Below are 12657 nucleotides of genomic sequence, written 5' to 3'. Positions count from 1 at the left end.
TTAAAATGTTGTTCTTTCTCCAGAGGCCAGCTTCATGATGCATTGAAGGCAACACTAAACCCCACAGGGGAAAATACTCCCTCGTGGAACATTCCATGAGCCTTGCTGCTCTAAGTGTCATTCCCAAGAGTGTGCTGTTAGAAAAGCAATGTCTCAGGCCCCGCCTCTGCCCTATCAATTTAGAAACTGGTGTTTTGTGATGCCTCACAGCTCAACAAGTTCAGCTCTGCAGTATTAAATCCTGAAAGTCACCCCTGAATGTCTTTGATATTTTCACAGGCATTGCCTATCTGTTTGCCAAAGCTTATCTGGTTTCAAAGAAGCCACAGTACCTGGACACATGTATTCGGTGTGGAGAACTCACGTGGCAGAAGGGCCTGCTGAAGAAGGGGCCAGGCATTTGCCATGGTGTAGCTGGCAGTGCCTATGTCTTCTTGCTGCTGTACCGGCTCACAGGAAATTCCAAATACATCTATCGAGCTCAAAGGTCAGCCATTTTTAATCTCTTTTCTTTTCAAAAATTTAATCTAATTTTCTCAGCAGGTGGTATAGTCACATGGTTCAAAAAGCGCAAGAATTACATCACATTGTGCCCTCCTGTGACCATTTAGTTGACCTCTCTGGAGACAATCAGTGTTATCAGCTTCTTGGTTATCTTCCCTGAGGTATTCTGTGTATATACATGTAAATGGGTGTCTAAGGGTAGTTCACAAATTTAATGGGAAAATGTAACTAAAAGATAAATGCATTTTGGTTAAAAATTAATGCATAGATTTTTTTGTAATATTCATCTTCAGTGAACTTTTTGAAGATCCCTAGTAAAATTTTGTTCATCATTATTTATACAATGGTAGCACCTTAGATCTTGCTGACCACCTACATTTGTACTTCTGTAATGATTTACTAAATACTGAGATAAAATACCTTATGCATATATTTGTCATTATTTTAGACTGCAAGTAATGCTGTGATGAATAACCTTGTACATTTGTCATTTTGCATACATACAGGAATATCTAAAGGAAAATTCATAGAAATGGAGTTACCACATGAAAGGATATGTATATATACATTGTTTATAATTTTGACAGATAATAGCAAATTTTCCTCTTTTAGCTTATTTCCTGCAAACCAGACCAAACTTCAGTTGCTGGTCTGAAAGCACTATTTGTATTAATAGAAATAATTCTGACTGGTAAACTGAGCCAGCAAGGCCGTGAATAACGTGGTAGAGGAAACACCTGCTTATTGTCATATTGCCTATGGGATCTTTAAAAAGTGATTTATTATTTGCATTAACTATCTCATCTGCAAAATATGGAGGACAGTGACTCCCTCAAAGCAATGCTTAGTATTTTAAATGAATTAAAGCATTAAAATCATTTAATAATAAGTGTTCACTGTTATTACTATAATTAAAATCGTATTATTCCAGATTTTTCTCTCTACCTGAATATATTTGTATATGCATGTATATGTGTATTTTAATAGGCTCCTTCTACTATGTCTACATAATAATACTGTGCACGTTGTTTATACTTTATAATTTTTTGGAAAAAAAGACAAAAGAGAGAGCTCCTGTTTGCTGTGTGCAACAGCCCTGGGCCAGGCCAGGGGCAAAAATCAGGTGCTTGGAACTCAATTCAGATATCCCATGCAGGTGGCAAGAAACCAAGTACTTAAGTCATCACTACTGCCTCCCATGATTTGCATAAGTAGGAAACTGGAGTCAGGGGCCCAGTCTGGGTATTTCATCTTGGCACTATATAATGGAGTATGTGCATCTTTTTAATTTTATTTTTATTACAAAGTCAGATATACATAGAGGAGGAGAGACAGAGAGGAAGATCCTCTATCCATTGATTCACTCCCCAAGCAGCCACAACAGCCGGAACTAAGCCGATCCAAAGCCAGGAGCCAGGAGCCTCTTCCAGGTCTGCAATGCGAGTGCTGGGACCCAAGGTTTTAGGCCGTTCTCTACTGCTTTTCCAAGCTACAAGCAGGGAGCTAGATGGGAAGCAGGGCTGGCAGGATTAAAACCTGCGTTCATATGGGGTTCCAGTGCAAGCAAGGTGAGGACATTAACTACTAGGCTACCACACTGGGCCCTAATCTGTCATTTCCTTTTCAGTTCTGTCTACAGTCATTTGTTATATCACAGATTCAAATATTTTTCTTGTCAAAATTGTTAATATTTCACTTAACACTTGTATTATGCTTTAAAAGGAATTTTCCCCTTCCTGGGTGATAAAACAGATCAATTTATGTTTATATAAGTACCTCTACAATTTCACTTCAGCATTTAAATGTTTGATTCATCTAGAACTTATTTTTTTTACATTTTATTATTATTATCATCATTTTATGATACAATTCCATAGGCTCCTGGCATTTCCCTTATCCCCTCTCCAAATCCCTCCCCCCCCACTTAGTTCCTCTATATCATTACTAAAATATAGTTCTTCATACACAATCATATGTCCATCATTGCAGGCATGGACAATGGCAGAGAGTCCAGCATCCTATTGTCAAGATACAGTGAACAGTTTCACTGTAAGTCCTTCTTTGTCTGGAAGTAGAAATGCATACTACATTGTATCCTCACATCTGGATGTTAGTCTCCATTTCACAGCTACTGTACATCCCCTCAAATGATAAGTCATAATACAAAATCAACAATAGAAAGAAAAATAGAAATTTACAATGCCATGAAGTTAAATGACATGTTAGTAGATATGACAGTCTCCATTACACAGCTACTATACATCCCCTTAAATGAAAAACCATAAAACAAAATCAACATCAGGAAGAAAAAAGAAATTAACAACACCATGAAGTTAAATAACATGCTACTAAATGACTAACGTGTAGCTGAAGAAATGAATATCAAGAACCTTCTTGCAGAAAATGATGCTACTGTATGATCTACGAGTCATTGAATGATTTAATCAAAAGAAAGTGTTTTGAAGAGATGAAACTAACAGAAAACAACAAAACCCATGTGATATAGTTTCCGCTGATTTTTGTTGGTGAAGTGTGTCTCTTCTAGACAACAAACAGATGGGTTTTGTTTTTTAATCCAGTCTACTAATCTGTGACGTTTGATTGAGCTTAAGCCATTTACATTCAGGGTTAATAAGTATGGATGGTACTTTGGTCCTGTCATTTTAGGAATGGGTTGTTCATTGGTTTAGTCTTCTTTTGTCATTTTACTGGGATGTTCTTCATGTTGGCCTTTGGTTTTGGTAGGTGCTATTCCTCTTCTCTGCCAAGAGAACATCTTGAAGTATCATTTGTAGGGCAGGTTTGGAAGAGGCAAATTCTTTTAACTTTTCATTAAAACTTTTCATTAAATACATTTGCAAACTCAGCTTCTCTTTCTGCACCTTCTGGGACTCCCATAACTCTTATATTTGGCTTCTTAATAACGTCTTTCAATTCTTGAATACTTGTTTTGGCTGGATCCAGCTCTGCTTCCAGCTTTTTGTTTGCTTCCCCCTGATGACAGGAAATATCTTCCAATTCTGAGATTCTTTCTTCTGCTTGCTTCATTCTATTTTGGAGACTCTCCATTGTACTTTTAGTTTGCTCTACTGTGTTCTTAATTTCTGATATATCAGCCTTGATTTGCTTTATTGCTTCCTTAAATTCTTTGAACTCTTGTATGTGATTCTCATTGTTGATCAGAAGCTTTAAAATGAGTTTTATGGATTCTGTGTGCCCCATTTTCTCGATGTCTTCCTCAGTTAACTCTGAAATTGGCATAGGGTTTTGCTCCTTTGCAGGGGAGTTTTCAGTAATATTCATTGTGCTTTTGTCTCTTCTTTTGTTCTTGGTCATTGCACTTCTGGTTAGCAGAGTCTTCTCCTTGGGGCAGGTTTCTAAGCTGTGTCACCCACAGGTCTACAATGCGATTTTACTTATTGCAGTTGGTACACAACTCTTTACTTGCAGCCACTTGTGCCACAACCTCCAGTAAGTTCCAGGTCTGGGTTCTTATGTTAGATTTCCACAAAGAACTCCGTAGCCCCAGCTCCTGGCTCACCACTCCCCACCTCCTGTGATATCGTGCTGAGGCTGCACTGTTGTCTCTGCAACCTTTCTCCCACTTTCAGTTGGAGCAGGTACCAGGATTAGCGAGATACCAGGCGTCCTATATAGTTAGGTTGTTGGTGGTGCTGATCTTGTCGGAACCTGTTGGACGTTAGGTCTGGGTGCCACACGGACCTATTTTGACCCGTAGGATGCCACAGTCGGTATTATTTTCCTGTGGGACCAGTGTTATCCACGGACCTTTGTGAGTTCTTACGAGATCAGCACATGCGCAGTTCACTGTTGTCCCCTGCAGTCCTAAAGCTATTGCCAGTGTACAAAATGGCACCTGATGTACCACTACTAGAGTTCTTGACCTGCTGGCCATTAGGTCTTAGGGCTACCCAGACCTGTCTTGGGTGGAACTTGTAGAATGCCACGTTGCTGCAGTTCACTGAGTCAGAAATGAGTTCACTCCCAGCTCAGTGCATGCTCCGTCCTTTCCCTTGCCTTTGCCTCCTTACGCAAAATGGCTCCCAATTCGGCTCTAGGGGGCTGACCAGGCTGTGAAATCCACCCTGTTCTCACACTGTCTGTCTGGGATCTGCTGCTCTGTCTCTGCTGCTGGTCAAATCAAACGGACCAGCAGGACGGACAGTTCTTTGTCTGGGCTCACCTCCCAAGCTCCCAGTGAAAGTCCCTTCCCACCTGGTTGCTGGTGGAGTTCTTGCTGCTGGTGGAGTTCAGATCGCTGTTAGCCGAATGCTGCTGGAGTATCAGTCACTGCAACACCACACTGCTGTGCCCGCTGCTTTCCTGTGTCTGTCAGTCTCCAGGTGCCGCTTTGCTGTTGTTCTGTCCTCTCCTATTTCCTGGAATGTGTCCTCTCTGCTTCATCCTGATTAAATGTTTTCCTGTCCGTTTAAACGTGTCCTTAACCTATTCTGCCATCTTGATTCTCTCATCTAGAACTTTTTAAAATGGCACCTGTTAAATATCCATTTTGTTTAATGAAAATGAAAATTTCCAGTAGCATCTCTTGACTCATTATTCCTATGATCTGAAATTCCAATTTTATTTTGGACTTTCATCAGTTCCATTTATCTAATTTCATATCTAATTATTAATTTATTCTAAATTTTTCTTAGGTATTCTCTCCACTTATTCCTCTGATTGTAGCATAGAATCAGTTTGTCAAGTTAAAAATTTTACAGATATTTGGTTGGAATTTCATTGAACTTATAGGTTGCTTTAGTGATAATTATCATCTTTAAAATTTTGAGTTTCTCAATTCAGGAACATGCTAGACCTTTCCGTTTATTTAAAAATTATTTTTTATTTGTTGTGGTGCCTGGCACGGTAACCTAGCAGCTAAAGTCCTCGCCTTGCATATGATCCCACATGATCCCATGTGGGCACCAGTTCTAATCCCAGCAGCCCCATTTCCCATCCAGCTCCCTGCTTGTGGTCTGGGAAAGCAGCTGAGGATGGTCCAAAGCCTTGGGACCCTGCACCTACGTGGGAGACCTGGAAGAAGTTCCTGGCTCCTGGCTTCAGATCGGCTAGCTCTGGCCGTTGTGGCTGTTTTGGGAGTTAATCAGCAGATGGAAGATCTTCTACTCTCTCTCTCCTCCTTTCTGTATATCTGACTTTCCAATAAAAATAAAATAAATCTTTAAAAATATTTTTTTATTTATTGTCTTCCACAATATGCAGTTAGGTAGGTATAGGTGTTCATCCTTCCCCTGCCCTCCTCTTCCCTCCTCCTTCACCTCTCCCCCCATATGTCCCCATGCTTTCCTAATAGTATAGTCCCTTAGAACAAGTTACAGGTTTAGCTTTCTGATATTTAAATGTATTATGACATAGTAAGTAGAGGCAAAGGTAGAAAACCTAATATTCTAAAATTAAGGTATGTTTATAACTTTCATTGGGATTCCTATTTTTATTTAAGAGTAGAGGCATATAATGTATAACACCTTTACTTCCCAGCATGCTAGTCTCCCTTGTACAGTTCATTTATATATTTTTGCATACCAACTGTCATATATCAGAGAAAATATATAATATTTGTTCTTTTGGGACTGGCTTACTGCATGAACCATAATCGTTTCCAGCTGGGATCATTCTGTTACAAGTGGTAAGATTTCATTATTTTTTATGGCTGAATAGTAAAAAAAGTAATTGATCTTTTTGATCTGATGAAGGACTTAATGTTTCCTGTTATTTTTATTCCTGTCATTTTCCTATGTTCCTAAATTTATTTTGAGTGGTATCGTCCTCCAATATTTCCACGTGGCTTATTAGTGGTGATTATGAAAGCTTTCTAAAGCATACAAATACTGCGGTTTATCAACTTTGAGGTGTACGTTTTGATGAAATTTTGCATTGTATCTTCTAAGTAACTTGTTTATCTGGCCATCTTACTGAGCTACATGTCTATTCTATTAAGTTTCATTATATTCTGTTGGGTTTTGTAAATAGACATGTTCATTACTTACAAATAAGTATTATGCTGTCACTTTCCTTTTCTTGTTCAGTATGCAATGTTAAAAAATATAAAATATTTATGATATTTACATGCATGCACTGAAAAAACATTAACATATCTAAGTCCTCTGTTTGAAGCTCAATTGTTTAGGAATGGTAGAATGACTTCCTATGTCTTATAAAAATTCTGCTATGTTTATGTGAAAAGGTATTTTCATTTACTTAATGCTTGCCACATGCTGAAAGCCAGATATATGGAATCTTTAATGTTTATGGAAGATGGTATGCAGTTCTCTAATTCCACCAATTTAAAGCCAAATTAGGAAATTTGACAAAGGTCATATAACATGAAATTGTCAAATACATGTATCTCAATTCCAAAATTCTCCTCTCTCTACTGTACCAAGGGTTTTCCATCTAGGATTTGTGAACTTTCATGGGAAAAAATTGCATCTCAAATTAAAGTGTTATATTGCCTTTGATTCTGAATTTAAGTCAGAGATAATTCAGTAAGTATTAACAGTAGCTGTGACTCTGCAACTGATACAAGTAATAGATATTCTCATTTCATATTAACTCTTGTTGCAGGTATTGTAAAATATATTTTAGTCTTTTCATTACTTAGACATCAGGATTTATTTGACCTACTAATGTATTTTGTCATTTAATGGGTTTATAAGGAACAAATATGTTTTTTTAACATAAATTTTGTTTAAAGGTTTTCTAACTGCTTTAATAAAGTTAACTTCCTTTGTAATCCTGACTATTTTATTTTATGGACGTAATTTTCTTTTTCTGAGAAGTAATCCAGAATGGCAAATGATTTACAGGACTACAAAGATAAAATCCCTCTCTGAAGCTATACCATGATACTGATTTAATGATATAATTATAAATCTTGAGTTAATTCAAAGGATGTATCATTCTTCTACTGGTCAAAATTTGAAATTCTGTTTTAGAATTGTATGCTCAGGAAAACAGTTGCAAGTAACATTATATTGAACAGAATTGCATGTTTCCTGCTGATAGATTCTAAGCTACCACCAATAATTCCAAAAGCCTTAGAAGATCAAATAGGTCATTACTGTTCATTAGACCCCCTATGAAGTAGCAATAATTTATATTTATGGCAGCATCAGTTCTGGGGCTCATCAAGTGAGCTCCAGCCTCAGAATTGTTGTTTATTTTTGTTGCTAGTGGGAACAAATAGGGTAAGTCAGTAAAAAGATAACATCATGATAATATTTTAAAAGCTGTAGACTACTATACAAATGATGCTCATTACAAATAATCTGAATGTGGTAAATACGGGTAAAAGGGAAAAAAAGGCTTAGGGAATGTAGAGGACAGTGATTTATGTCTAAGGTGATGTCTTAAAAACTATCTGTCATGGAGCTGAGATTGCTATTTGATGTCATCGTTATAAAAGGTTGCTTGCCTTTTCCCATTCATCTTCTTCCTTTGTTTGCCCAAAGCACAGATTGTAGAAAACCGGGGCTATTTATTTTCAGTCTCTACTCTTTGTCACAGATAAATGAAACCCAGATTAGAAATAATATGCCTGGAGAAACACAGAGTATTTGCTTTTTTTTTCAAAGGAACAGTGATATATCAGTTTAATTATATTCAAGATAAATAAAAATAGGGTGATTTATATTTGTCTTTTTTTGCTTTTAATTATTGGATGACAGAGGAATCAAATCGTCAGAAAATACCAAACTGCTTTGCTTTTCAACCTCTGAAAATATTGGATTTGCTTGCCAGCTTGATTTGTTGTGAAACATGCATAATTATATAACAGTTGCTTTATTTTGCCAGTGGCGAAAAATTATTTCTTACAATAACTGCATAATTCTAGAAATAAAATCTGCTAAACATTTAATTTTGTGGAAGCGGAAATATTGACCCATAGCCAATTGTATGGAAACACTCATATTAAAATTATTTATGTTTTCTCCTCTTAGGTTTGCTCAATTCTTATTTACCGAGGAATTCAAGGCCGGTTCCCGGGTCCTTGAAAGCATCTACAGCTTGTATGAAGGCTTCTCTGGGACCGTGTGCTTTCTCATCGATCTGCTGCAGCCCAATCAGGCTGAATTCCCTCTCTTCAGTGTCTTTGTTTAGTAGGCTCCATCTTCCATTGCGGTCTTGCAGAAGCCCCCCTGAGATTTCCTGAGCCTACCCAAGGCAGTTACCACATAACCCACATTCAATGGTATCACAACCATAAGCCTTAACATTGCCACCAGAAGGAGGGGAAAAGGCAGTTGAAGAGAGTGATACCAAACGAAAGAAAGAACCTGCAAAGGAAGGAAACCATAGCACATCTTTGGTATTTCAAGAAATAGATGTGAAACCAGGGAGGAAAAAAAATTGGAAAGAGAATTTGTTTTCAGTTAGGATAGAGAAAACAAAGCAAATATGGACTATGGAAATAAAATGCTGATATCTTCACAATTTGAGAGAATTTGGCCATTTGTGGGTACCTCCCACCCCTAAATTCTGGGGAAAAAAAGACAATTCAAAACTGAAGTTATTGAAAACTGCTAGTAAGTGATGAAGTGTTAGGATGCTGAAGGATATAAAAGGAAACTCTTGGTTGTCCTACACCTTTACTTATTGAAATTCCTGATGTTTACTGAATGGAGATATTTGCGTATCAATCTTTTCTTTTCCTAGTATTATCCTGGGCACTTTAAAGAAGTCATATCATAAGTAATACATTGAAAGTGAAAGTTGCCTTAGGCCTTAGAACATTTCTTTTCCTGGCTCCTTTTCCTTTCCTAATGCTCAATTAGTACAGCAAAACTCACAGGCTAACCAACACTGTAGCAAATGTTGCTGTCAAGTGTCTTTTCAATTTGAGGTGTGAGCTGTCTATTGTTAGTGAAATTTTAAAACTGCCTTTATATACATGGCCCCTATGAAGCTATTAGCCGAGCTGTAAAATATACTATTGGTAAAAGTTACTCAGATCAAAGATGAGGGTAACCACTATAAAGATGGGTAGTTTCTGCCTTTGATGGAATATTGTGCCCCTTGGGACAGGCAGAAACAGGCTGAGAGAAGCACCAGTGTTTGTGGAAAGCACATTGCTCAATATTTTAATAATATTATATTAAGAGATGAGGAAATGCTCTGGCTAGTTACTTTGTTTTCCAAGAGAAAAGGTCCACTAGAAATTGGTAGAAAACCCATTTGTAGGTGTAAACACATAAGAATTGTGAAGCTGCTGCAATTAAATAGTGGTTAGCTAAAACACTGTAGGAGCATCTGTCACTTAAATGTGCAGAATGAGTCTAGCTTTCCTAGAATTTGGTCATTGGAAATATACTGCTTAAGACTTAATCATTTAAATAGTCATTAAATGTTAGGATATATATATATATATATACGCACACACACAAGTATATCTCTGTGTCATCTATCCTTATATAAACTCTAGAAATTATTCTTAGTTCAGTAGTTCCTTACCTGAATCATAGGCATACTTTTGAAAGTGTTAGGGAATTCTCTGTTGCCCAAAATATTTATGTATATGTAGGTAGGTGGGCATGCCTGTGTGTGAGTGTGTGTGTGTGTATGTGTGTGTGCACGCATATGTGTGTGTATGTGGGCTCATTTTGGGGGGAAGATATCTCTAACATTCAAAAGGTTCTCAAAAATTTGACCCCAAAAAAGTGAGAACCCTTTTCATGTTTTATGGCTCTGTGTGCGTTTTCACTCATCATAACAATTAGATCAACATGATGAAAAACTATGAGACATGTATAAGCTTACTGTTCCAAGTTTACATCCTCAGATGTAATCGTGTAAACTTGGTCTCAGTTGTTCATCTGTGAAAACACTAACTTTGGGGAAATACGCCATAAATATCAGGTTTCAAATGGCTCCCCAAATTGGGTTCCAGAATAGGCAAGTACCTGCTAAAAGGCCATAAGTCTTTTGGACGAGATCGGGCCCGTTCAGGGTGGTATGGCCGTAGACCATAAGTCTTTTGGAATGATAGCAACACCAACTTTTCACTATCTCACTTTAAATTCATTGCATATAGTTTCTCTATCCTGAAGATAATAGCCATCTAGTAGCAAGGCCTTAGGGAACATAAACATTTTTGTCATCATTCAGTATCCCCTTGAAGATTGTTGAATTTTTGCTTAAGTCTCCTAGCCAGGAAGGGGCAGAACAAGGATTCAAACTCGCAGTTTCACTTTCCAACTTTATTTAGTCAGTGATCTATCTACTCTATAATGTGGAGAGACAGCAATGAACCAAATACGGCTTTCCTTAAAGTTACCTTCTGGTTCTGCTTGCTTAGTCTTTCACCACTCATCCTTGAAACCAAAAACCAAAAACATTAAGAAATGAAACCACAGCTCATCATATCAATTCCATTTCCAGGGATTTTTGAAAAACTGAACCTCTGCTCTGTTTGCATGTTCCTTTAAGGTCTGGTGGAGTGACCAGGGCATTGTGTTGACCGTGGTGAAAAGGCAGCCCTTTGTGGTGTCAAATCCAAGCAAAAACCAGGTTTTGGGACTGTATTTATGAAATGGCACCTCAGTAGGTTAGAAACAAGAATAGGCTTGTTAATGCTCCCACATGGTGAATTATTGACTTGGGGTAGTACTCTTCTATTTTCCTCAAGAAGGAGGCAAAAGGATCCTTACGTTTTACTGTAGGAAATTAGTATGTCACTTATGTAATTATTCAAGTTGTCTTTTCCTATATAATATCTTTTTTGGGGAAATTTGTTTTATTATATTTGCAATTAAGAGAGACATAGGCAGAGACAAAGAACAATTTCCCATCTGCTGTTTCATTCCCAAAAGCTTGAAATAGCTAGGCCTGGGCTAAGCTGAAGCCAGGAACCCAGGTCTCCCACGTGGACAATAAAGGCCCAGACACTTGAGCCATCACTGCTGCCTCCCGGGGTGTGAACTAGCTGGAAGCTGGAATTAGGAGCAGGGCTTGGACTTAAACTCAGGCACTCCAATATGGGATGGTGGCATCTAAAGCAGCATCTCAACAACAGTATAACTAACAGCTGCCCCCAAGTAACATTTTTTAATATAGTACCTAACCATATTGCCTCGTATGGGCTATGGGGACATTTTCACCTCCACTAGTATATTTTTAATATTATTTACTCTGTGTGACACAAGTATAAACCCTGATAAAAACAATGGAAATCTTGAGGTTATTTGAAAGGATTATTTAATGATGCATTATATTTTGATATAGGACATTTTTGTATGAAATGAAAATAAATTTCATTAATATGATTATATATCCAATTATGATTATGTATCCAATCCTGCTTCAGTCATACGTTTTTGCTTTTTTGGTTCCATTTATAATGCTAAATTAGAAAAAAAAAAAAGGCTTGGCAGCCCTGTACTTGTTCAGGTAATGGATTATACTATTAAGATAACAGCATTCACTTACTGATAACCCAGGAAATAGTTTCCTTGGCCTGCGCTAAATCAGGTCATGCACTGGTAGCTTTTTTTTTTTTTTTTTTTGACAAACTAAAATTTTAATCAAGGTGTCTCAAATTATTTTAGTACCTATAAAAACAAATTCCACTAATTTCAGTGCAACATAAGTGTTTGCAATTTATAACTATTTTAAGAAAACACACAATCAAGAGGAAGATATTAACAAGGTAAGGAGCCCTGTGTTAGAAATCTGAAAGCCTTGTTCTGCAACTCCATGGGCCACCACCGCTATGGTTGCTTTCATCATCATCATCATCACCATCAACATTACCACCCTACCCACTTCACAGAGTTGTCCGGAGAGTTGTCAATGATAAAATAGATATGAAATATTCAGTCCCTTTATGTATTTAAATGGATACTATATTTTAAGTATCTACTATGGCACAGAGGATCCTGATGAGTTAGGGCTACCAATAAGCATTGCACCAAACAGAATCACCATAGGTGGATGAAGGGCTTGAGGTTTGGCTAAAAATGGTTAAAACCAAGTGTTAAATTTTTAATATTCTACCACCAGTCAGTCCTGACTATAGCATTTGTGTCTCAGAAGGCCTTGATTTACCAGGGCTAGTTTCATTACAGAACTATCTTAAAAAACAAAATAAACAAAAAATTGAATTTATTTGAAAAA

General features: G+C 37.3%; 1 protein-coding gene across 1 annotated transcript in view; it reads left to right on the top strand.

Annotated features, from left to right (window-relative positions):
* Nucleotides 1-10067, top strand: part of LANCL3 (LanC like family member 3) — a 98407-nt gene extending 88340 nt beyond the window's left edge. The window contains exons 4-5 of the mRNA XM_004587837.2: nucleotides 280-487; nucleotides 8487-10067. Of these exons, the coding sequence (XP_004587894.2) occupies nucleotides 280-487; nucleotides 8487-8646 (368 nt within the window). The 3' untranslated portion in view covers nucleotides 8647-10067. The remainder of the gene's footprint in view (nucleotides 1-279; nucleotides 488-8486) is intronic.
* The last annotated feature ends 2590 nt before the right edge of the window (nucleotides 10068-12657 follow it).

This window comes from Ochotona princeps, chromosome X, assembly GCF_030435755.1.
Source record: "Ochotona princeps isolate mOchPri1 chromosome X, mOchPri1.hap1, whole genome shotgun sequence".
Classification (NCBI taxonomy): domain Eukaryota; kingdom Metazoa; phylum Chordata; class Mammalia; order Lagomorpha; family Ochotonidae; genus Ochotona; species Ochotona princeps.
The sequence above is the reverse complement of the archived record's forward strand: the minus strand, read 5'-3'. Positions and strand labels throughout refer to the sequence as shown.